Genomic DNA, 26,366 nt, shown 5'->3' with positions numbered 1-26,366 from the left:
CATCCAACCACATTTATCTAAATTGAATGACATTCCGATGTCATTCGGAATGTCGGAATGTGAAGGCCTTTTCTCCAGCTGAGGAGGGCCGGCTGCACGCTCTCGGTAATATGACCCTGCTCGAAGTCACACTGTGTCAAACGAAGTAAATAGCTTTGCAGTTGAGGTGTTTCCTGTTGGGAAGTTCACTACACTCACTCACACAGACACACAAGAGATGCGCACACACACATCCATATATAAGCTTTACAGAGTAATATGAGAGTAAAACGGGAGGATAAAACATCACAAAAAGATAAGAAGACAAGATTTAGTAAGTGATTTACAAGATGATATCGATGACACACACACACAATTAAATGCACACACAGATTTACATTGAATAACATAAACAAAAAGATATATGTACACACATCAAACATTGACATCCTCAAACATGCAAATCTACCAAACACACTCACACACACACAACCACAAACACAGCCATGTAACTGATTCCGCAGGAGCATTGAGCACTGTGGATAATTGGTAGCACCATTGTGCTGTTCTTCAATGGGCCTGTTACCCAAGAAGCCTCATGTTCGTGTTCATGTACATTTGCTTTGAAGGTGGCGGACAGAAAGAGCTGAACCCTGCCCAGAACAAAGCCCTGGGAGACCCTGGTTCACCCATAGATGTCTTTCATGGAGAGAACTGCAGAGAGAAATGATCTTCTTCCTGGTGACAGTGTGAATAAACTGTGTGTGTGTGTGTGTGTGTGTGACTGTGTCAGCGTGTGTATGTGCAGGTGGACATGCTTTAAGGGACGGGCTGCTTGTCATCATAAAAACCATAGGATGTATTTTGTCAAAACACCACCACTTTAGAAGATGTAAAGGCCTCAGCGTTGCAAACTTTTCAAAATAAGGAGAAAAAAATGTAAGCGTCTGTGTTGTATTAACTGTATCTAAGAATTATTTTACACATTTTAGACTTTTTCTCTTTATACTCATTTTGCAGATTAATTATTGTCATTACCCAAACTGATGCTGTCGCCTGTTGCATTAGATATGTTTTAGCCACCGATTACTTTTCAGTCTTTTACTTGCTTTCTACTGCAGAATGGTCATAAACAATTCCAAATTAGTATATATATTGGTACAAATAGTCACTTCTGCAATAAATAAGTTGACATTTTATCCTGTTTGTTTAAACCTTTTATCCACATTTGTCATTGTCAGTTTCTGGGGGGGGACTTTTGTTGAAATCTGGAAAATACAATAGAAATGTATAACTTAAATTGGTGCAGTAAATACATGAAAACTGTTGTGGATACCAACACAACAACACAAATGCAAGGTGCACCACACACATTTAAAAAATAACTTTTATAATATATATATATATATATATATATACACAGTAGAAGGATTCACTCAATGTTTAACTGAATCTTTTTAAAGGGTGAGAACTTTGATTAAAGTAATACAGTAAATAAACTGACTGTTAATAGATTGCTTGATTTGCACATAAAATTATGAAGTTATTTGTGCCTGTATAAGTACTTTGTTTTTGCAATGATAACAATCTTTGTGTGCCAAGATGCTGACTCCAGAGTGATCTTATCACACAGTATGGTTGTTTCCTTTAAGTTTCTTTGTGTTTTAGTATAACTTTTTATTATGACTTTTCTTTTTTTAAAGTGTCTAAATTGATGTTAATGTTTTTAATTTTGTGACTTACTGTAAACCTTGTCTGTAAGACGAGTTTATTTTACAATTCTGCATTGCATGCATAAATCCGCTGACATACGTAAGGCATAATGATTTTACAGGCTAAATATTGTGTTTCAGGCATTTTGTACGCATTCCCAATCATTTCACTGTAACAACATTACACAATAGATAACTTTGCATTATATAAATGCTACTATTTGTGTGACTGTGAGTCACAGCACTACCAAGGAAACTCATTAACAATTAATAGCACTGCTGAGTTGGAGCATGCAATGCAACAGGTGCTCATTGCGTCACAGCTGGATTGTGTGTGTTTGTGTGATCACTTGGTTACGCTACAGTACAAGATAATACAGGGCTGGGGTAGCTAATGAGAAGTGAGGGCTTCAGGGTAATTTAAAGGTTAAGATTAAACAAAGGGGTATTTATGGTTGTTAGTCCTTAGACTGATTTACAGTTGTTGAATTATACTGAACAACACTGATCCATCCATCTATCTATCTATCTATCTATCTATCTATCTATTTATCTATCTATCTATCTAACACTTCGTCTTACTCCCTGTAACTACCCATCATGTTCTATGCCGCTGTCTCTTCTCACCCTTTTTCCCTCCCTCTCACTTATTATTCTGTCTCTATCTGCCCATGGTGTCCTCACTCGCCACCCTCTCCCGCTCTCTCTCTGGGACAGCAGATGGAGACTATGGCCCAGTTCTGCCTTTTGTTCTGGGTCCCCAGAGAGACCTGTGGCTTTTTGGACAGCACACAGCTCAGCTCCCCATATCTCATACAAAATGCAAGCGCCTTTCTTTTCATTAAAAAAAGGAAGCTGTGGAATGCACATATTCTGAATCTATTTACTAAAATGAGCATGACTACAGAGGCTTAAAACATATTTAACACACCTCTTGACTAGAGATTGTTTATCACACCCTGACTTCACTGGAACTTTGTATGAGGTTTTTTTATGCAAAATGTCTTTTTTTTTTATGCATGGTCGTGTTATTTGAGTTCTTCTAGTGTTTGTTTGAATGGTTTACCTTGCATAGGACATGGTTTCAGTTTATGGTTGTAAATATATTTATTGCTTGATGCACTTATTGTATTTTCCACAACAAAGAGTTAAAGATAAATTCCTCTTGATCCCGAGCTTCTGAATATGCCACTTGTTGTTTACAGCATCATTTTAAGGATAAGAAAATCTGTCTTTATGAGGCTGTTAGGGGTGTGTTAGTTAAAGATAAGGCAAGAGCTGGAACATACAAACAGGTAGGCCTATATAAGTCGAGTTATGGCGTTGTTGAATCAACTTCCCCCAAAAAACAAACAGAAAGACTGTCAGAAACCGTTTTGAGGTTGAAGACATTGTCCAGAAAGTGGATTTTTAATTTTTGTTATCTTCTTTTACTCACAACACACGTGTCAGTGCATATCAGGTTCTCCCTAACTCCACCACCCTGTTGTTGTTTTTCATAACGTCCATGTTGCATAAATAATTAATGTGCGTGAAACCTCAACCTGATCAGCATCCCACCTGTTGAAGATGGCTATTTCTACCTTCCACTTTATATAGGTACCACTACTGGCTAAACAAATAGCCTACAGCTTGTTAGTGGTCATTAGCATACAACCATTAACAAATTATATAAATGCGGGCTATATTAGAAGGAACAAAAACGCGCTGTCCTGTTTCTTGTGCAGAATACACGCATATCTTTTAAAGTTTCAATTTTAGCTTGCGGTTAAAGGAAAATATTAGGAATGTGTGTATTTATATATATGTGGAGTCTCCATGATCAGAGACGAAATGTATAGGCTAGGCTATTACAGATTTAACTGGGGCCTCATTAAATGTAATTATTCAAAACCTGCTACGGAATGATTTCGTTTGTAACCTATCTTACAGAGAACAGTAACTTTGCTGTAGAATTTCTACAGTATCTCTTTATAGAGTTTACTGAAACTTGATCTGCTTTCACCGCAACACGAACTCGCCGCAGATGGCTGTCTGATCATACTCCGATACAGCTCTACCTGCACAAATTCTGTTAATAATTTAACACAGCATCCTCATTATATTTCCCTTTATTCCAATCCTTCAGGAGGCGAGCAAAGGGGCACGGGTTTTGAGTGGCTAAACACAGTGGGTGAGAGACAGAGCAGTGACAGGTAGCAAAAAGGTAGGCCTAGCCTACTGCGGGTAGTTTCATTAATAATTTGGAAGTAGGCTATTTTCCGTTTTCGTACCCCGCCCCTGAGTCTGCCAGGCTTTTGACACATAGACTGAGTCTAACACATAGTCTGAAATAAGTTGGAGAAAGAGAGAGGAGAAAATAAAAAACTCACTTCAGCCTGAGTCACGCAGCAGGACACGTTACCAGAGCGTGGGCGTGGTGCGTGCGAATGCCCACATGCGCGTGTTTGAGTTGATGGCGAGAGAGAAAGAAAGGAGAAAGAAAAAAGTAGAGGAGGAGGTGTACCGACGTGTGTGTGTGTGTGTGTGTGTGTGTGTGTGTGTGTGTGTGTGTGTGTGTGTGTTTTCTTTAGTTGAGAAAGTGTGTTCCCTCTCGAGTCAGGTCCTCGGGGACACGGTGGGGACTCGCGAGCGCTCACCAGCTGACAGCGCGTGCTTCATTGAGGCCATCCAACACCTCGGCCCACGAGTCTGCCAACAATAGCCTGAAATGAATGCACACTCCCCATTACCAAAATATGGTATTCACCAAATGGACGACATGGCAACAGTTCAGGAAAAAAAAAATAATAATAATAATTAAAAAAAACTTTATTTAGGCTAGCTATAATTTAATGCAGCGTTTCCCTGCGTCAAAGTTGCCACAAACATCGCAGTTCAGAACGCTTAATCACAGGACTGTGGGCCAGGGGGCGCGTGCACCTGCAGCATATGGCGAGCGAGCGCGTGTCACGTTGCTTTTAGTTTAGATAAGTTACAGAGGAGATCATGTGTTGATAGTGTATTCTATTAAATTAAAATACCAACTGATGTGGTTTGAAGTAGTCCTATAGGCTAGATATTTTCCCCACATTACATGTTCTCCTAGGATTCAGGAGATAACACTGAGCCTAGGCTACTTAGTAAGGCCTTGTTCATTGACTCAGCTACGTTTTTAAACATCTACATTCTACATTAAAAGTCTACATTCACAAATGTTATATGGTACTAGATGTGAATTTCGTCGTATGCAATATAGCCTACACGCAATTAATATTATGTAACAGGTTAAAACCATTTTAAAATGAATGTTTATTCTCTATCTTCTTATCAAATTGACTGTATTATTGTTAATATTAGGCTATTATTAATAATGTTATTGATCGCTATGATAGAAGCCATGAGATAACAAGCTCTAGTCCTAACAGACTTAATTTTCCAACGATCACAAACAACCAATTATTATTAATAATATTGTTATTGTTATAATTATTACTATTATTATTATTATTATTGTTATTATTACTATTATTATTATATTGATTAAACTTAAACTATATGAAATATCCATCCATCCAAATACATTTATTTCAAAAGCATAAAAGAGTTAACTGCAGGTTAAAGGTGCATGGTAACAACAGAGACAAAGAAACATTACATTTTCGTTTGCTTTTTTATTCCCAAAATCAAATTAACATAACAATGAATGGCAAAAAGATAGCTTTTTTTCAGCAAATTGAACTAAGGAATTATAAAAATTATAATCAAATAAAACATATCAGGAATAAATACATGTCAATTTATCTCATCCAGTGAAAGCAAAAGACACACAAGTTTATCTGAAGATACAAAAGAAAATACAAAAGAAGGCAGCAATGATGGCTACATTAAATAGGCTATTTGTATGGAATTGGCAGTACTACACTATCAAACAAAGCACAACAGTATTGTTTATGGTTTGAAAAAACAAATCGTATTTCTTAAGCCTCTGGCTCATATATTTTTAAAGTGCACATTGTTAACTTTTGAAGTTGCAAAATACATTATAGCCTACATACAAATTAACAAATCAAAATATAAATCAAAACAAAAAAATCATATTAGAGCTACAAACATTGTTTACATGATCAAATATAGGCTAAGCAATTATCCATAAAGTTATGATTTTGTGGAAGACAGCTTTTTGGTCGGAGTGACGTGGGAAATACCCATGGCAGTGCTGCGCGCGACATGGCAGAGGGGTCTTCCAGACACGTCTCCATGGAAACTGGAAATGATAGGCTATAGGCTACATCTATTGGCAGAACCGAATTAAGCCTATTTCAGAAAATAATAATAATAATAAGACAATGTAACAAGTTGATAAAATAAAATAGTTGTTAAAAAAAATGTAACACGACTTTTTTGAAAAAGCAAAAATGTCCATCCTCTTAAAACGACGTTTAAAACAGAACAGACTACATGATTGACACGGTTTACGGACAATTATTTTGTTGTAGGCTATAGTGAACCTTTAATATAGTCTATTATTTTTATTTTTAATCATTCAGAAAGCAACAGTGTGATGACGATGAAGATGATGGTTATGGTGGCTGCGCAGCTTGAGTTCTGAGAGGTCATCTTCTTCACTTGAGTGGAGCTCCATCGCTATTTCATCCGAGTCACTGAAGTGGGAGTGCGGGGAAAACTCTCCGTCGCTCCGGGGAGACTCTTTCCTCCTACCTCCGACCGGTGCGAGCGAACTGCCTGCCCGAGTGGAGGAAGAAGGAGAGGGCGAACGCATCGCTTCTTCAACCATGGCCGAAAACGAACCTTCGTCGAAGGAGGAGCGGAATGGCACCCCGCTGATGTGGACAGGTAGGCTGCTACCTGAGGCGGGCTCAGCCGCCGCTGTCCTACACGCTGTAGGGGACGGGGAAGCCCTGTCTTTTGCCCCGTCTAAAACATCGGCGGATGCAAGCATATTGTCACACTTTGGCGAGTTGTTGTTGTTGTTGTTGTTGTTGTTGGATACTTCGTTATTGCTGTTGTTGGAGACTGGACCTTGCAGCAGATCAGCCAGAGCGTTGATGTAGATCTGCGCCATCTGTAGAGTTTCATATTTGGAGAGCTTCTTGTCGTTGTCGAACGCCGGGATTACGCTGCGCAGCTCGTCGAACGCGTGGTTGAGGCCGTGCATCCGCCTCCTCTCGCGCGCGTTGGCGGCCACGCGCCTCTGCTTCTGGACCCCGTTCGTAGGTCTGCTAGACTGGGCTCTCTGTCTCGTGGATGTTTCCTCATCGGGCCCGGTGACCGTGCCTTGAAGACGGCACAAGTCCCTGACTTTGAGCGAGGAAGAGGAGGGGCTCTTGGCAGTTTTTCTGTAGCTGGGAGGGCTGGGATAGCCCGAGGACTCCGGGGAACCACTCTCTGAAAAATGAAAACAAATATTTAAGAACTGGTCTGGTTTAACCACAAAACCTATAACAAATGCACACGGCCTTCTCTTGTGGCTGTGTTTTTAGTTCTTAATCAAGGCATAACCATGTTTTAACTGTACAGAATAAACGTTGCACCTAAGCTCTCTGAAGTGCTTATTCCTATTTGAGACCTTCAGCGCACCCAAAAAGAACTTAATGACCACTGCAAATGCCAGGTGCCTGTTGCATTTGATGTTCCATTGCAGGTGATATTGCCCAAAATGAAAATAAAAAATCGCCGTTTCTCACCGTGGTAGGAGCCGGTGCTCGGGCAGGGCGAGTGCCCCAGGTAGTCGGGTGAAGTGGCGTGTGCCGCGCAAGTGCCAGAAGGCTGCACCGGAGCCAGCCAGGCGCGTGGGTCACTGCCGCTGTCCACGAGCGTCAGTCCAGGTTCGTGGTGGTGGGGCTCCTCGAGCTGCTGCTCCCCTCCCCTCTCCACCACTTCTGGGCTCTGCAGCCGCGGGTCGAGGACTGCGCCTCTGCTCCAGTCTTCCACACTTCGGACATCCATGCTTCCAAATGACTCCAAAAGGTAGGTGAAGTTAAAACGACTAACAATATTTAAAAAAATAAAAATGAAAAAGTTTTTGGAGTCACGCACTGCTATGCTTGTTGCACTGCGTGAAAATGACTGTCGCGTGCGAGGCTACTTTTCTGGTGTCTCAAGGCGCGGCGTCCGTTTAAAAAGCGGCACGCGTCTGGGAGCCCCCCTCCTCGCGCTGGTCGCGTGTTGACGTCCAATGAGAAGTTTCGCTAAGGCCCGAGAGAGGTGATTATGGCCCCCCGAAGCCGGACTGTTTATGATAACGTTACAGTTTAAGGAGTGTTTAACCAAAGGGAGGTAAGGGGAACCTCCCACAGGACGCACGTGCATGGGGACAGCGTGGACAGCGCGAGACGTGCGCAGCTGGGACAGAATCCCACCTGTTCGTGTGTCTGTCACATCGCAAGGAGGGGGGAAGGAAGACGAGAGATCCGAAAAGGGTTAATTGGCCATCCTCAACTGTCTGAACTGGTTCCTGTGCACTGTGCAAGGCTGCATTCAAGTTTTCATCCCATTGGCAGCAGTAAAACCTGACTAGTTTCTCACCAGTAGCCCCCCCAAAGAGCAAGTCAACACAGACACTGTCACTATAGTTGAGACTACTGAAAGGAAGTAATCTAACAAAATATTTCACACAAATCAACTCAGTAGCCATGGGGCTTCACAGTAGATCTTATTCAATTTAAAAAAATACCTGCATTGCACGCCTCAACAGTGACACACATACAGGGAATGGATTGTAGAAATTAACAACGTTGAGGGAGAAAAGCTTGACCAGAAAAAAACACTATGGCTAAGTAGCCTAAAGTTGACCAAAAGTCAGCTGTAAAACAAAAAGATGCAAAAGAATACATAAAAAAATGCTGCTCCTGGAGCTCGCGCGCTCATTGTCAATTCATTCATTCTAAAAGATCATCTCCAATTTCCATTTTTCTTTTGTAGCGGGTCTAAAACCTTGTGATCCACCTCTCGGAACGCCCTGTCGGTAAAAAAAGGGCTTCACAGGGAACGGAAACATGAGCAGGGGTCTCAACACTGTTTCCTGACACGAGCTGAAAGTGGTGCGCGATTGCAACTGGTTTCAGCGAGAAGAAAACACACACACACACACACACACACACACACACACACACACACACACACACACACACACACACACACACACACACACACACACACACACACACACACACACACACACACACACACACAGCCTAGGCCTACTAAAGCAGTGGCAATTATTTCCAGTTCATTTATTATCACATATTCCAATAAGAACATAAGTTAAGAGAAAAGATTGGATAGGCCTTCAGGCAGAAAAACAAACTTAGAACAAATTATAGCTATAGGGACCCAGCTGCAGTCTACTGATCAAAGCGACCATGCTTACTGAGATGCAAACTTTAGGCATAATGAACAATGGGCTAATTGCTGGGTGGAAATTGTCTATTTAACCTAATTGCCACGGTCGATTTAGGATAAGAAGGATATACTGTAATACAAGCTCAGCTATAGGTTAAATACAGTAGCCCAATGTATGAGGCACAATGATCAAGGAGGGGTTAGCATACCTGTTACCCTGCCCAGTCCAAGTTTTCACAACATTAAATTACCTAATTACACAATTCAGGACAAACATACAAACAGCAGGATATCATATCACTTAAACATCAGACTTTTGGGGGAAAGAAAAAAAAAATAGGCTATCTTAAGAATGGTTAGAAAGATGGGGTTTATTCTGAAAAGACAAGATTCCTCAAACAAGGGGAGCTGGAAATCGTGGGTAACACAATTTGTGGGAAGAATCCTATAATTTCAGAGATAACCCGACATCAATCTTTTCTATTTTTTATTCATGTATTCATCATGGGGACGTCTTGCGGGCTAGAGGTCTGGCGCCGAGCGTTCGCCCCCTCTTCCCACCTACAAGCCCCCCCCGTCCCCCCGTCCCCATCCAACGGGCCGGGCTCCTGAAGCTACCGACAGGTTGGATATTGTAGCTGGCGATTATTAAAGTGTCGCAGCCACAATGGAGACTCTATGTTCCATTGGTCACGCCTGGGGGGCTCCCCGAGGGAGAGGGGAGGGAGGCTCCCATTCCAATGCGCGAGAGGAGTCTGCGTGCTGCCGCTTCTCATTCCCATCTCCCGGGAGACAGGGGCGCGACGGGCACGAGACCAGGGTGAGGGCAGTTGGACAGGGATTTCAAAACTCAACTGTAGCTTTTCCTAAACTCACTTATTCCATGGTATGGTCTTTGATGAAAGACCTTTATTTGACTGCTTAAGTTACTTTGAAGATCAACACATAGCCAATATATTATCAATTTAAAAAGTATGATGTGTTATGGTTTAACATGTTTATTCAACTTAACATCACCCCAACCAGCTGCAACATTCTAATGCTATACTTACATGTTGATGCTGTTAAGTGTTGATTAGTACTTATCCAATTATGTAAGATAACACTTTTTAGATACCTTAAGCAGGCCTACACTTTGCTAATGTACTTTTACTTACTTCAACTATGAATGCAAGGATGTTTGTATTTCTACTTTTGCTTAAGTAAAAGACCTAGATAGTTCTTCCACAGCAACTTCCCTACAACTATAAAAACGTTTTAGATGCAAGTGAACTTCCGCCAAACAAAAAGAAGAGCACTTTAGGTACAGGTTAACTCTCCATACAGGGGAATTTAGATACCCATGATGATTAAAGGCTACATACTGTAGATAGATGTTGACTTTAAACTACTTTGTACAATAAGAAAATGTCTAGCTTGACGTCAAGTTGGTTGTCACTCATTTGTGTCCAATGGAATTCAAAGCACCATCAACATCTTAATTTCTTTCATTAATTTCCAATAATGTGGGCATTGTCTGCCATTCATCTTGTTATAAAGTACAGACCGAGTCAAGAAACGGGGAGCTCTCTAAACGTTGGGTGGGCTAAATAGTGCCACTCTCTGGTTAAACTGGAGAACTACAATGTTGTGCTCCATTGAACTTGACAGCAGTCGTCCCTAGCAGTGTGTATATCCAGCTGTTAACAGCAGTACACAGGCCTTTGAAGTAAAAGGCACAAAAGCTTAGCTCATGCTTGAACCAAAAATCCATTTCACACATAAAATCATCTCAGATCCCTCAAACCCATTTAAAAATGCTATGGTTGGCATTTGTATGTTCCCCTTTCACCCCTTAAATAAATTGCAGCTACTTTTTATCCATTATTAAATGACACCCTGCCTGAATCAATCAATCCCCCCCAAATACCAGGTTAGTTCGTCATTATTACAGGTTCAAACCTTAAGACTGGATTTTTCTTGAGAAACGTTTTCTTTTGTTGACCGATCATTCTGGATTCTTCTCTGACTTCACATAAAGAAATCAGATGTCCTTCGCTGCCTAGGGATAATAAAAGAAAAGAGAGAGTGAAGGAGAGAATCCATAATAAAACTCTTGATGAAAGCATGATTACCTACCAGTATCTGGGTCAACTTACCAGTAACTTGTGACGTGTGCAGGATTAGTAACCATTTCCACTGGAAAAGAGCCACATACACTGAAAACAGAACACTGTGGAGAGGAGAAACTTTTTGTCTAGAAAAGGAAGAAGTTAAGTCTTCTGGAGCCCCTCTTCAGCAAAATAAATTGTCTGTGACACAAATTTTACTTTTATAAAATGTTGGTCATTGGTGAGGTGCCTCTATCCTTAAATTCGTAGTTTCGGAAATTTTCAAATGTTTCGAGCAAACAGGGAAAAAACCAAAGAAATTTAGCATAACGGTGAAACGTCACTTTGAGGAGTCCTTTGCTGTGATTTGAGGGGTTTATTCCAGAGGTGAGCCCCTAAATGACAAAGAATCATGAACAGTAATTATTCACAGTTTGTTGATAAATGAGATAATGGGCATTGGACATGGACTGAAATGTATCACCTTTCACATTATGGTTATCCAGGTTAGCAAAAACAACAAATACCATCCCACTGTAGAAAACCTGTTTATTAGACAAATTATACACAGAAAGCTTTGCCACTTGTAACAGATGCCCCAGTTTGTTCAGATTTTTGAATAATATGCAACACATACAACAAAATAGGCCTATATTAAATACTGTACATCATAAATTTTTCAAAATTATTAAGTAAATCTTGTAGTTCTATGTATGAAATTAAAAAAATGTTAACAGATAGCACAAGAGCAAGTTTGTGCATGCTTTCTTTTTAATCAACTTGCCACTTTTAGTCATTTAACCAGCAAATAATAAAATGAACTCAGGATGACATGAGAAAAGCAAAGAGTTTGTGTTTATGTTGACCATGGGCAGAACAAGGGAAAACCAAATGCTGTAATGTGACTGCTAAACTCAACACTAAAGCTCATCATGATATACTCTTTTGTTTTTGTTAAACAAAAATAGCATCGACATGTAAAATATACATTTTTATAATGTCTCTTTCATTTATACTAAATAAAACCTTTTAAATGTCTGTGTCCTATTTGTCATTCAATAGCCATACTGTAGCCTAATATAAGAAAAGAATGCCTAAGAATGCTTGCTTCAAAACACTGTGGCTTGACTGAGTTTCTACGCACAACATTTTGCGGGTTTAGTTCTTAAAGATAACAAACTGAAAACTTGTTCTAAACAACTACCATTATCAATTATTAATACAGTGTTAGTGAAAAAGATTTGGTTCCATTTTTCCACCCCACCCCCTAATCCACAAAATATTCCTTTAATGCTCTTAATGCACCATTACCCTTCCCCACCCCTAAATGCACCTTAATGGTCTCCTTTTAATTAATTGGCACTTTAAAAAAACAAGTTATATAAACAGTACCCTTAACGTTACAGATATGAAATAGAAGTGTATTTCTCATCTCATACAGGCAGCCATTGGGTTCCGATGGCTGTTGACTCTTCGTGACATTCCCATGACCCTAAAGCACAAACACTGATTTGCTGCTCTACAATGTTTCCACCAGTACTTATGATTTCTTGGGTTTGACTGGAAGTCGGGAGGGTACTAGCTAGTTGACATATAAGGCCTGTACTGAAGATGGTGTTGCAATGGCTTCTCCTCAACACAAAATACATGCTCACCACTTGAACCTGATAAGAAGTGATTAATGAACTCGGAACATGACATGACCTTACAGAATGAGCTTTTATCTTTTAAACACTCGGGCTATGGCATCAGTAAATTTAAGCAAAACAAAGAAAAATCCAAAGTAAAAGTTTGAATGACTTAATGATGCAAAACCAGAGACTACAGCACTCATTTAGCAGTTTTTCAAAGTTTGCTGAGAGAAAAAAACAAGTAGACAGCTCAGAACAATGTTATTTTTTTTTGTACTTCCTGACCAAAACACATTCCACGCATTAAAATCTATTATTTTTCTTCAAAAACAAAATTCAATAAAAGACATATAATAAGCATTAGCTTTTTGAAGTCTTTCGGCTTGTATTTCATGTTTTCTTTTCTTTAGGTTGTTTTTTGTATCATCCCTTTTTACTATCCCTCTGAGAGTCTGATTAGAGGATCTCACCTTGACTTGAAAAGCAGATAGCACAGTACAGGTGAGAAAAGAAAAGCTCAGATCTACATACAATCACTTACAGGTCTGTGGGCACTGGTACAGTGCAGTGGGGTTGATAAAGAGTCTTTAATGTGCATCAACGTGGTGAAAACTGTTTCAGGCTGATGCACCAAAATGGCAGAAATAGTTTTAGATCAACACACCAAACTGGTGATCCAGTGTCATATTGTTGCACTGTCATGGCATTTCAGCAGGTTTCAGAACGATGCACTGTGATGGGGTCAGCATGTGTTCAGCTGTAATGTCTTAGGTCTAGTCAGGCCACCGTGTGGACACCACCTTGGAGATGATAACACATTTAGAACCCCAGGTATTGGTGAAACGACACCAGAGAAGAGGAAACTCAGTATGGACTCCCACATAGCGAAAAGGCAGAGTAAAACTGGAGAAGTGAAATCTTCCGATATTCACTTAGATGGGGCCTTTTCAAAACTACAAGGGGCTGCTGTATGTATTCCCAGGACTACGGACAAAACTATTGTTATATAGGCCTAACTCAATAATTGCTTATTAGTGTGACCCCCTTGGAGTTGTTTATTGGCTCACAACAACACCAGTCATCCACCAATGGCAGTCCTGGAGCTCACAGGAATATAGAAGTGTTTCCTGTGGTTGCAGTAGTATAAACTAAACCCTCCGAGGTGGGGTTTAGATAATAATAATCAGGTCATTTCAGCAGATCTCCATTACATGAGGCAGTCCTCATATCATAAAACAGAAGCAATAAAAAAGTTCCCCTTTCACACATATCCCTAAAAATAATCCCCCAAACAATCACAAGAACAACAACAATAAAGCAAAGATTCAAGCCCCCTTCCCTTTTTGCACCTCACCAACATGGTTTGCAGGAGGATAAGGAACACCCCAATAGACCTCCACCTCCTTCGTCTTCTCCACATACAAAATGGACCCCCCCTGGAAACACCCAAACAGAAACTGAAAGCATTAAGATCCCTATGTACACATCTATATCCTCTGACTTTTTAGCTTAGCCATAATGTATTTGTTCTACCATCCCACGACCGACCGTAGCCACCTCACCTCCTTCTGCTCCTCCTCCTACTCTTCCTCCTCAACCAATCGTATCCTTAGCAACTCTTCATATAGAGGTGCCCCTGTCTGGATCATTGCCATATCCAAAGTTGGGTCCTGGACCTGTGGGCTGGTAGGGGATGGAGGACATTGTTTTAATGGGGCTGCGGAAGAAGCCACCGTTGGGGGCCCTCTGCCTGAAAGGGCCCACCCCACCAGTTCGGTGGTCCTGGAGGACGCCCCCGCCACCGCTACCGAAACCAGCGGAAAATCCAGCAACGGCTTTGGCAGAGAGGCTGCGGCTAAGGGTCTGGATCTGCTCAGGGATGAAGGTGGTGGTGGTGATGTGGGTGTTGCGGAAATCGCTGATCTGCTCGAGGGCCTGGCGTGCGGCAGGCAGCGCATCCATGTCAAGGGGTGTTAAATCGACGGAAGAGGTGGAGAACTGCTTGTGGGGGCTTTCATCCTCGGTGCACAAGCTGTTAACCCGGCGGTGTAGGTGCTCCAGGTCGATCTCCTTATCGTCCTGCAGGTGGGGGGGGAGAAGAGGAAGCGGTGATGGTAAATGGTAGAAGGGAAGAAAGGTTAATGCAAAGGGAAGGCAATTGGAAAGAATATGAGTTGGGAAAGAAGATGTTGGAAAGGAAGGATGAGAAGGGATGAGATAAGAGAAAGATCCAGGGTTAATGTTTAAGGATGGAGATGTAGGTGAGGGAAATGGAGAAGGGAACAGAAGGACAAGATGAGAGAGATGAGAATAAGGGACGGGGTGGTAAGAAGGAAGATGAGAGGGATGAATCGAGGAAAGTTGGATAAAAGGAAGGAAAGGAGAGGAGGTAAAATAAAAGGAGTGAGGGGAGCGCAAATAGGAGTCAGGTAATGGAGAGTGAACAGTGAAGGAATGAGGTGTATTTGTAGTCAGCAATAGGGATGTCATTCATCCGAGCAGTATAAATGGATAGTAAGAATAATAGTGAAAGAAAGTGACAGGCGTTGGACAAGGCAGGGTGATGAAATGATGAGGGCAAAATGGCACGCATGTGGCCAAACAAAGGTTTTGGCACAATTAAAAATGAGATTCAAGTTGAGGTAATTGCAATAGTAAGAGGAAGAGTGGGGGTGACACAACATAAAAGTAACAAGTTTGGTGGTCACATGGAAAACATGATGTGACAGGAAGCAGGGAGAGTGCGAAAAAGAGAGGAGGGGAAAGATGGAGGGAAGAGAAGCATACTCTGAGCTGTGGTCAGGATATTGAAAGAGAGAAACATACACACACTTCTACAAGGTTTTTAAGGGAGTGCAAATAATCTGGAATACACACAGAAAACACACCGCCACCATGCTGTGTGCTCTGCGATTCCAGGGTGCTTGGTCTACTGTACATATAATAATATTACGCTACAAATACAACTTATATTACAGAAGGCAGTCCAAATGCTCAACAACCTTCCTTATCTTATGTATTTTTTTCTGCTTCTTGTCACCATTGCATTCTGGCCATCATGCCAAAAAATTCACATTGAGATTGACATCTCATTTTCAAGTGAATTTTTTTTCCAGGCCACATACAATATGGCTTATTTATCAACTGCATCATATAATGTAGACAATTTGACTTCAATCAAACAATGTTTAACAGTCTTTATAATTTAAAAAAATCCAAGACAGAATGCATACATCAACTTAAGCTTTAACTTAACTTACAGTATATGTTAAATGAAACTTATATTTAATATATTCACATATAAATAACTTATCCACATAGTCTAAAGGATGGTAACACTCAGTGAGAGGTGTTTCATGCTTTTACTGGAGAGGGTGCAAGGGAGCGAAGTTCGCAATGAATGAGGTGAGGATATAGAAAGGAGAAGGCTTAGCTGAACGGTGTTAGAAGGTAACGGAGAGAGTTTCCAAAACTCTTAAAACGTACTGTAAGGGTCTCAGAGGTAGGTGGTGGGAAGGGTAGGGTGTCACATCATTTTAGGTGTCTCATTTTGCTGTATCACATTTCATTAAAACATTGTTTGGGTAAAGTGAAACAGGGTGTTGTGAGGAGGGGAGTCACAATATTGGGGGTAACGATAGAGTTACTGACCGTGTCCTTTGGGTCTGGGGGGTCTGGCGGGGGCTCTGGACCTACTGTATGTAGCTCAAGGACAGAGGGTACCAACAGTGGTGCCCCCTGGTTGCCATCTAAGGAGGGAACAGTGGGAGGAAGGAGAGGACGAGGGGGCACTAGTGTTTGTCGTGACACTATCATACACACACTAAATGTTTGAAGGAGGGGATATCCAAAGGGTAGATTTGGTACCAAAGAAAATGAAGGGAAGTCAAAGAGAAGAGTGAATCACAAATGGTCAGTCTGCTGTCAGTTAAAGGACACTAATGGGTAACTAGGAGGAGTTGATCGAAAGGGACCAAGGCAAGGATAAGTGGAAGGTTTCTGTGGAAAAAAGTGGCAGGCCCTGACTGCATTTATATTACTGTAAAGAGATGTTTTCCTCCATTATAATGCCAACTGTAACATTACAAAAGAGAAGTCAACCCTGGATCACCCAAATGATCATAACCTATACTGGCATTAATAAAATAATGGATCTCTGTCTAAAATGTATTTAAATATACATATATCTCTAATTTATTGTGTAACGCAAAGGCCTTATTTTGGAGAACAAAGCCACATTTTACACCACAAAATGTTTTTTGGCTTCATTTTGTAATATGAGGTTTTGCAAAATATCTGTGTTACATAAAATAAATACTTAATTAAAGGCTTTACCTGCATATATAACTTTACAGAGCTTGTAACTTTAACTGTCTGGTCAAAGAGGATGCTCTATTTGCTTCTAGATAGAGAGACAGCACCCTCTAATGGCAGAAAGGCATCATTGCACACATAGTCAACTGGCAACATGCCAGGTACATAAAGGTTTTTGAAAGAGGTACATTTGCTTTAAGCAGAGAGCTTTGCTTTTACTTTGAACACCAAAGTTTTAACTCTTATTGGCCATCATTCCTCTTAATACATTATTAGTCATATATCATTACATTTCTAACAGCATCTGTCTTCAAGCATGACTAACCAATGCTTTATTTCTATCCTCTATTGTATATATAACCTTGGGGTGGGAGGTGAGGTGGTAAAGGTGGTCATTCTCATTTTGGGGGTGAGCTCGGAGGGGTTGCTGGGTTCGTAGGAGTGCTGCACGATCAGGGCACAGGGAATGTCGCAGCATGCTGGGGGCTGGTAATGGGTGGCGGTGGGGGCAGTGGTGTTGGCAATGTTGGGGTTCTGGTTCTGACCGCCGAGGGTCAGAGGGTGCTCGTTGGGGCTGTGAGGGCAAGGATCAGCAGCTTGCCTGACAGATGGGCCATCTGCCTGCGTCTGGTGTGGGTGTGTGACGTGCATGTGGGTGTGAGCAAAGAGGAAAGGAGGGGAGAGAGAGAGAGAGAGAGCGAGAGAGAGAGGGTGAGGGGAGAGATATGTGGAGTAATTCATATAAATGTGTTTGTGTATTTGTGTGCATGCAAGTTGAGTGGGAAGATTAAAACAAGCCAAAAAATGAAGCCAAATAGACACACAGGCAGACAATCAGCAGACGGGCAGAGACAGAGAAGGGATGAGTGACAGACAAGATCAGGCAGATGGCAGGATTGTAAGGTGGAGGAGAGAGAGAAGTCAATTGGAGAGACAGACGGGTGGGGGGTGAGCGAGAAAAAAGACACGGCAGTCAGTCAGCACACACAGTTAAGCAGGTCGTTCTGTGTTGTGTCTTTAGAGAGACATTCACACGTTGTTATATACCTGGAGAGGGGAGATGTTTAAATGGCATTTTGTACTGCTCTTTCCCTCTCTCTCTCCCCCTCTCGCCCGCTACACCCCTCAACACAGAGTACTTATCTACAAAAACAAAACAAAAAGGAAATATGAGAGCTTTGAGCCACAGTGACACAGATCATTTTATATATAGCGTTAGAACGAGTAGGCTGGCAATTCCCATCCAAACCACACACTTCAAGAAGAAGAGGTCAGCTGTTTTAGGTGTATCAAAGGAGATGATACACAAGGAAGTGCCCGCTCTTCACCAACCCAAAATGAGTTCAGATGTTTTTGAGCACAGTAAGACAGTAGCAATACGGAGGAAGATGACTAATTTCCAAAACATGTAGGTAAAATGCACATTTATGTGTTATCAAATGGGATATATTCAGGATGTAAGAACTGTAGTTCACTGTCCTCAAAATTCAGTAAACTAATATGTGAACTATCAAAGATCCCAAGATAGCAGGGATGACTTTTAATACACAGTCCTTTATTTTGTGTGCATATCCTTGTCAAATGTGCTCAATCATGATACATCATTGGTGATTCTGAGGAAATATGTGTTTTTGCGTTTGTGAGTGAATAAGCCCAGTAGAAGCAAACTGTTCACACTGAGAAGCAGCCTCACATAGCAATGTCAGCCATTCCACAACACATAACACAGACCCATAGCACAGACACAAACACTGACATATAGACTAGCTTACATTTAAAAGCAGTTGCCACATCTTTACAGCAATGAATGTAAAGGCATGTACAGACATTACAGTGTTTGGTTATGTATGTTTTAGTATGTATAAGAAACACAGAGACACAAACACATCTTAGTTGGATTTAAGTTTGAGCAGTGAATTTGGGGACTTTCATTTATACAGGAAGCATGTGTGTGGCAGGTGGGGATGGTGTTTTGGTCATAATATTCTAATGGATGAACATAGTCATGATGCGTACCAGTGTTAACTGAGTTTAAGTGAAACATGACCATCTTAAGTCCTGTATAGGTCACTGAGAGCATGATCTGAAAACCACCGGGGATTATGAAGCATGTTGAAAACAAACTGAACAAACATATTTTGCGTTTATGGGTTTCATGATATGGCGTATCTGACATAAAGTTTGAGCATTCATTATATTGACACAAGACTGAAGTGACTGAAGAGGCAAGCTAAACGTGAGGCAAAGATGATGTGTATGCACGCATGTGTGAGAGCGAGCTCAGTGGTGTGTGTGTGTGTGTGTTACTGTAAAAGCAGCCATACAGGGAAAGCTGTTTGTCATCTTCAAGGAGGAAAAATGAGCACTGCTAGTGTTTTGAATACATAATCCATAGATTTTATTCAAGAAACATCTTTGACAGGTGAGGCCCAACTGCACTCATCCTGCACTAACCCTTTTTACATTTGCGCACTTGCTCATTTTAGATTAAGCCAAGGGGAGTTAGATCAGGTAGTGTGCAAGTTCATTTTGAATGTTGAATGTAACATGTAATGTAATGGTTCAAAAGGAATATTTTCAGTCTGCCATAATACATTCAATATTAGTAAAGAAAAACATGTATATTCCTATGAGGCTGATATTAGCCTGGCATCTCTATGAACAGTAAGTCTTTCTGGACACAGTACCTCGCATTGGAAGTAGAGTCCTCATTCCAAGTCTGCACTCCCAATTCATAATCCTGGTGCCAATCAATCTTACTAAGGCAAGTTTTCCAGGCCCAGGCATAAAGAGTGGGTCACCAGGCTTTCCTATATAATGTGAAGTTTGCAAAAATGCACAAGGAGCTGCATGCTCTTGGCTCAGTGTGATGATCTCAAGTGGTGTTAGCATTCCCTGTGACAGAGGCCAACACGTTCTTCATTTAAACTGACAGAGAGCGAGGCGTCTAGTGGAGTTAATTACAAGCTTTATGGTTTGCTTCACTTTATTAATTTAACTTTAGGAAGTTGGATGACATTAAATACTCTAGACTTACTCCATTTGCCATGACTAAGGCCAAAATTGCACGCAGAGGCAAGAGTTCCTCCCCAGTCGATAAAATGCAACATATGCAATTTATCTAATTAGCTGCTTTGAAGTTGACTTAAATTTGTCTTCCTTCCTCCACTGAGTCAGGACATGCTGGAGTGGTCCCAGCTTGACTCTCTCTCTCCTTCGGTTCTTAGCAGCCATCTTTGCAGCTGGTTGCCCATTTGGAAAGATTCTGCACAGATGGTGACTTGAGATCTGAGTATGGTATTCCTACTGTTTTTACATATATTATGATGGGATAATTTTAGGAAGAAATAAGAATAATATTTCAGCCAAACGAAAAACTGTGTCTGGCCTTTACAGACAATTTGTCATTCTTAAGGCCAGGGTATGCTTGGAATTAACTAATTCATACTACGTGTCGTCCACCACATGTAGTGCCAACCATGTCTGAAGGCAAAAGTGTTTATCTTTGTCCCAAACAGCCACACTCAAAGGCGGGGTAAAACGCTTGCTGTTTTAGAAACAGGCAAGAAAACAATAATTACGACTTTCTCACCTCCACACACCTGGCCCCTCACTGAGTAAAGTGGGCGTGCTTGTTGGATTGTTTGTTTAAGAAAGTTACAAAAATTGTTGGATGCAGCCTCCCCAGTCGGTAAGGAGTGAGTGAAGGGGGATTCAGACGCTGTTTGATGATCCAACAAGCAATTAGTTTGAAGCGTACTGACCGCCTTGAGATTCCGTGGTTACTCTGTGCAAACCAATGGCAATCAACAGTGTTGGGAAAGTTATTTAAAAAAGGAATTAGTTATAGTTACTCACTACTTGTTCCAAAAAGTAACTGAGTTAGTAACTGAATTACTCTATAATAAAAGTAACTCGTTACCAGGGAAAGTAACTATTTGCATTACTGTTAAAAAAAAAAAGTTGCTATATGTCAAAGAATTTGGATTTTTTTGAGCAGTTTTCACAAGTCAGTTGAAATGAGTAGAACAGCAGGTGTTTGTACATAACTTTCGATATTTATTGCATGTCGACAGACAGCAAGAGGTTTATCCTGCACTTCAAGTATTATCTTTGTAAGAAAAGTAAACAGTTACACCATATAAAGTGCATTTAACTCTAGCAAATTAAATCAAGCTCTCTCAACCTGAGACAACTGGTCAAGTAAACAACCTGTACTTCCAAGTGTTTTGTTCACAACAAAAGTAAACTTTGCTCCGAGTCCTTCTTTGCTAGTGGATGGCGAGCTATCATCTGTGGTGGAGGTAGCCTATCGGTGTTTTTGGCCACTAGCTTTGTAGATGCGTGTGTCGTTGTGAGATGCTTCATTAAATTAGAGTTGCTTATAACAGAAGTCGACAAAGTCTTCGCTCCTGGACATAATGTAGGACATTACATGCACATTCTTGCCTTTGACCACAATGAATTTGAAGAAGTGCTTATATCTCCACCTTGAAAATGCCAATTTTTCATCAGAATCAGAATCAGAAATACTTTAATAATCCCAGGGGGAAATTATTTTTGTTACCACTCCAGGTATACAAACAACAAATAAAAACAACATCATATATTATCAAGACTTTTAACATATATAATAAAAACAAATATACAGTAATAAATAAATATGAAATGTACAGTGTAAATGTGCAAATAGTGCAATAAAAAGAAAAATGATTGTTCGGATTGCTCCTGACTCGCCATCTCTGCTGCTTCATCAAATCTCTGTTTAGCTGGTGTGTGTGTGTGTGGCACGTGTGCTGGCATGTGTGTAAAAACACTGGCTCTGATTGGCTAGCATGAAACATGACTCTGCCTTAGCCAATCATAATCGCTTACCTCGTTATTAACCCACCTCCTCACTAGCTGTGAGCCAGCGATGCGTTCGGATTACACAGTTTATTCAATCAATGCATAGTAACGCACCGCATTTAACGTCCAGTAACATTAATGGCGTTGTAACAACGGGAAAAGTAATTAGTTAGATTACCCCGTTACTGAAAAAATAACGTTGTTACCTAACGCCGTTCTTTTAAACGGCGTTATTCCAAACACTGGCAATCAATAGGTCAATGCTTTGATATGGTGAAGGATAAATGTCAGGGGTCAACTATCAAAAACAACTATGGCTGACTGAGCCAACTTTAATTTACCATGGAAGCACTGAAGGGGCTATTCTAATGATGCACTATAACTTTGTACTTAACTTGGATATCCCACTGCTTTGCTCCCACTATTATCCCAAAGCTTTGTATTGGAATAAAATATTACTCCCTCCTCTAAGAAAAACTTAATAACTTGAAAACTTTACACTTCTTTTATTGTCGCTTAATGAGGCAGTGGACTAATAATAGAACTATCACTAACTGGAATTGTATAATAATGTACATACATATGAAGTGCACCGTATCAAACATATGTGACTTCTAAACCAGTAATAGTGATTTCCATATTAAAGCCTTAATATGCAAAATCTTAAAGATCTACAAAGAGAATTAAAGACTATCACCGTTTGAATCCCTGCTGTCCCTCCTATTCACTGTTGTAACTCTACTCCTGCCCTCAGTTGGGGGCTGATTCCACTGGCTGCTCTTAGTGGCTAATGAAGATGGCGGGGGGGCATGTGTGTTGCAGCTGAACCACACTGTGCTTAACATGACTTTAGGTGTGACCAAAGGTTTGGTGTCTATGCGGCTGCTCGGTTGGCGGACATGACTACTGATCTGAATGACAGATTAAAGCTGGTAACTGAGCAGGGGGCTGGAGGTAGGGGGTATATATGATTTGTCTGTCAGTGTGTGTACTGAAGAAAATATTGTTGTCTGATCCAAAACAAAATTACATTGGCAGTCGTTTGGGTGCCAATGTTGCATATGTTGCAACATAGAATCTAGGAAAACGATTACACACAATACAGTGTGACCCAACATGTTTAACTGACCTATTTCTGGTTGTGTTGAGAGCAGCAACGTGGTTTCACCTGACTGGGCTTCAAAATTTATATTGATGACTGCGTTTGTTCTTTAGACACAATGCTTAGCCACTGAATCAACTGAGAGATATAGAATCTCTATTTTAGTCACATACTAAAGGACCTCTACATGATGGGCTGTAGCATGCACAGTAAATATTTAATATATGTAACTTGATTTACCAATGCAATTAGATGGTGAAGAATGAAATCATGGCAGCAATATATAAAGAAGCTAAATTAAGATCAAGCCTGCTGTTGAGCATGTTGCTCTAGTCTCAGTGCAGTTTGTAGCCAGTTTAACGGCACATCATGCCAGATGCATGGGGAACTTCTACATGGCAAATTGACTGAGATGGGAGGAGTCTGCCTGCAGCTTTAAAGCACCTGCTTGTGTATTCACAGAAGTGTGCAAATCCTCTCACATCAGCAAGCCTTAAAATTGATTCATTTTCTAAGGAGGAAAGAGGAATCCACTTTTAATTTAAAAATGAAACAATTAAAGAAATCAATGAACGAACAGCCCAAAGGACAAGCAATAATTACAACAAATCATTTGCCACTGTTGATCAGTTGTAAGCGATTGCACTGAACTGCAGTAAACAAAGCTGTGAGACTTCCAAGTAGTTTGTCAAACAAGCCTGTGCACACTACAGTGATTACAGCTGATGGGGCACATCAGTCAAGTCCCCAAAGCACATTTTTGCCTGCAATAAAACACCAATTTTTATTTTGTTTGTATTATATTATGTTTGTTTGTGTCAAAGGAGGTCACCACCACTCAAGTAACATCAATGACAACTTATAAGTGGATGAAATATTCTCCAAAAGCTAGAAACTGTAGTTATGTAGTATTGCAAGCATGTGTGATGATACACCAATGTTGGACCAGAAGCTACTCATTTAAAACCATCTGGAACCAAGGGTTCATAGAGTTTTCATGTTGAAACTTTCCCCCTAAATGACTTTCCAGATGACTGGGGTTAACATTCTTTTATCATGCAAAGTAACCTGCTCTGATATTAAATCATCCTGGGTATAACCACAAGTTTCATTCCCATCTTTTTGTCATCTTTTCTAATTTATTCTTGGTGGGACTTTAAGTTAGCATGGCACCACAGATTAAGTAGATAGACCATGCTTCTTTTACTTGTTTCTGGTAGTCAGAGTCATGCAGAGATGTTCACTTAGACAGTCCTTATTAGTGTAATAAAAGCCCCCTCCATTAAAGCCCATTTTGGCAACCAGGCAACAGCTGTAATACATTAAGGTAGACTATTCAAAAGACCTCTTCTGATTGATGGTAAGCTGGTTTGATATCTGTAAGGACTGGAAGTTGAAAGATAGGTCATGTAACTTTTCTACTTTACTTCCCTAAAGTCATTATCCACAAGTTCACTTTAACCTGCCTTTATCAAATAGATTCTGCTGAGGGGGAAAAGCAATTGTTTGAAGCTGAAGTAATTTACCTGATGGCAAAAACATTTTCTGCTAAAATAAATCTGTGCTGCTTGTTAATGCCTCAGTCTAATTTTTTACCAACAAATACATAATAATTAACTCTAAACCAAAAGTGAAAATAGATTCACCCATAATTACATTTCTTTCAGTTAATCAGTGGCATGTTTTGCATAACAAATTTGCTACACTTTGCTGGAATTTCAGTTTTGATCAAAGTTATTTACTTAAATACCTTTCTCCCACTGTGTTTTGGTAAACATCGCAGTAGGCATGAGAGGGACAATGTGGGTTGGCGTTAAAGTGGAAGTTAAATTGGAAGCTGCTACAAAATCCTTATCAAATCCCTTTGTGGATAAAACAACGACTTATATAGAGAGGTTGCAACCATGGCTACTACTCATTATATTATATCATTACACTCCATTTATTCTGGTGAAAAGGGCCTGAGCTTGTGTGATTACATGCAATAATAGAAATACAACTTAACATGTTGCCATTTGTTTCTTTCTTTTAAGATGTTACCTGTCTTGTCTATGGTGGAGCAAACAGCTACCAAATCACATCAGACTGCAGGGTTTCTACAAGGGGAAGATTTTGCCAGCGTCACTTTGATTGCCTCAAATGATATCCCTGCTGAGGTGATCAACCGCATATAGGCTGATTGGCTATTTCACAGGGCGCTAATGCTAATTTACAAGGTGGAGTGTTGCCACCGTTTTAAAGAGAACGCTGGTATAAATATCCATGTTTATTACGGTGAGTCAGTGTTTCTGACTTTGCCTTGGTCAAGGCACGCTGCAGCATTCAAACAGGCCCTAGGGCTATTTTTGTATTCTGCTTTTAACGTTGCCAGTGTTCTCTTTTCTCCAAAACATTAACTTTTCAGAAAAATAAGTGGTCGATTACCCTGTTGACACTGACGCATTTGGCTCATTTTAAATTAACCGACACCTAAATTAATAAAACATTTAAAAAGAGGTGAGAGTATGCAGTAGCACAATACTGAATACATCATAGGGCCAATAGAGTACATACTTAGTAGTTTCTATTCATATTGAGGATCTGTACTGTGATTGTGCATTGTCAGGGTGTAAAGAAATGTTTGTAAGGATTATGTAGGGACAATATAAACATGGTCTTGGGGGACTGAATATTTAACTGTGAAGAAATGCAGCTACATCAACTAATTCATAGTACTTAAAAAAAACAGTATGTGTGTATAATGTGAGTATGTGTATCATGCATGTGTTACCCAGGCTATCTAATTTTACATATACATTACATTTACATACTTATAGTTAAAGTTATATATCTTATTTGGCATTAACTAATGAGGACTAAGAAGAGAATATAAACATTAACACTTCTTTCAAGTAAGTTAAGTTAAATTGTCTTTTGGCAGATAATGTCTCTTTTTAATTTGATGGTAACTTTAACCATGCAAACAATTAGACTTTTTAACATGACAGGATGCTTATACAAGCTGAAGTCCTATTAAGATCATGATGTGGCTGAGAAGGGAAAATTAATACACTGTTCTCAGGGCTTCTGAAAACATTCAAGCACTGTTTAACCTTTCTTTCCCTACCTACATATGCAGAGATTTATATACATAAGACTACGCAAAAGATCAATGCTGGTTATGTCACTGGAGAGCTAATATAGCACCTCCTGGATTCTTTTGGACAGGATGTGCAAAAGCTAAGCAACAAATACAGCTCCAGCCTGTGCTATCAGCATAGTGTTGCTGATGTTGCTTGTGTGCAAATTTTGTTCAGGGGAAATAACATTGTGAACATGGGAGGTTTTCAAGGGTTCCAGACGCTGT

The 26,366-nt window shown here is 40.4% G+C and overlaps 2 protein-coding genes across 2 annotated transcripts in view; both read right to left on the bottom strand.

The window, feature by feature from the left end:
- Positions 1-5,488: 5,488 nt before the first annotated feature.
- Positions 5,489-7,778, bottom strand: atoh1a (atonal bHLH transcription factor 1a). Its single transcript, XM_028578955.1, has 2 exons — positions 7,379-7,778; positions 5,489-7,079 (listed from the first exon to the last, which is right to left on the bottom strand). The coding sequence occupies exons 1-2, from the start codon at positions 7,638-7,640 to the stop codon at positions 6,217-6,219; spliced, it is 1,125 nt and encodes a 374-aa protein (XP_028434756.1). The 5' UTR covers positions 7,641-7,778; the 3' UTR covers positions 5,489-6,216.
- A 3,871-nt stretch (positions 7,779-11,649) lies between these two features.
- LOC114555092 (glutamate receptor ionotropic, delta-2) overlaps positions 11,650-26,366 on the bottom strand; it is a 235,516-nt gene continuing 220,799 nt past the window's right edge. Inside the window, exon 14 of the mRNA XM_028577198.1 lies at positions 11,650-14,835. Coding sequence (XP_028432999.1) covers positions 14,377-14,835 — 459 coding nt within the window. The 3' untranslated portion in view covers positions 11,650-14,376. The remainder of the gene's footprint in view (positions 14,836-26,366) is intronic.

Source organism: Perca flavescens, chromosome 5 (assembly GCF_004354835.1).
Source record: "Perca flavescens isolate YP-PL-M2 chromosome 5, PFLA_1.0, whole genome shotgun sequence".
In the NCBI taxonomy this organism is placed as follows: Eukaryota; Metazoa; Chordata; class Actinopteri; order Perciformes; family Percidae; genus Perca; species Perca flavescens.
The sequence above is the reverse complement of the archived record's forward strand: the minus strand, read 5'-3'. Positions and strand labels throughout refer to the sequence as shown.

Excerpts from the sequence above, each read along its gene's own strand:
- atoh1a (XM_028578955.1), bottom strand. The coding sequence starts at position 7,640 with ATGGATGTCCGAAGTGTGGAAGACTGGAGCAGAGGCGCAGTCCTCGAC. Across the intron at positions 7,080-7,378 it reads GAGCACCGGCTCCTACCACG|AGAGTGGTTCCCCGGAGTCC; the intron begins GTGAGAAACGGC and ends TTCATTTTTCAG.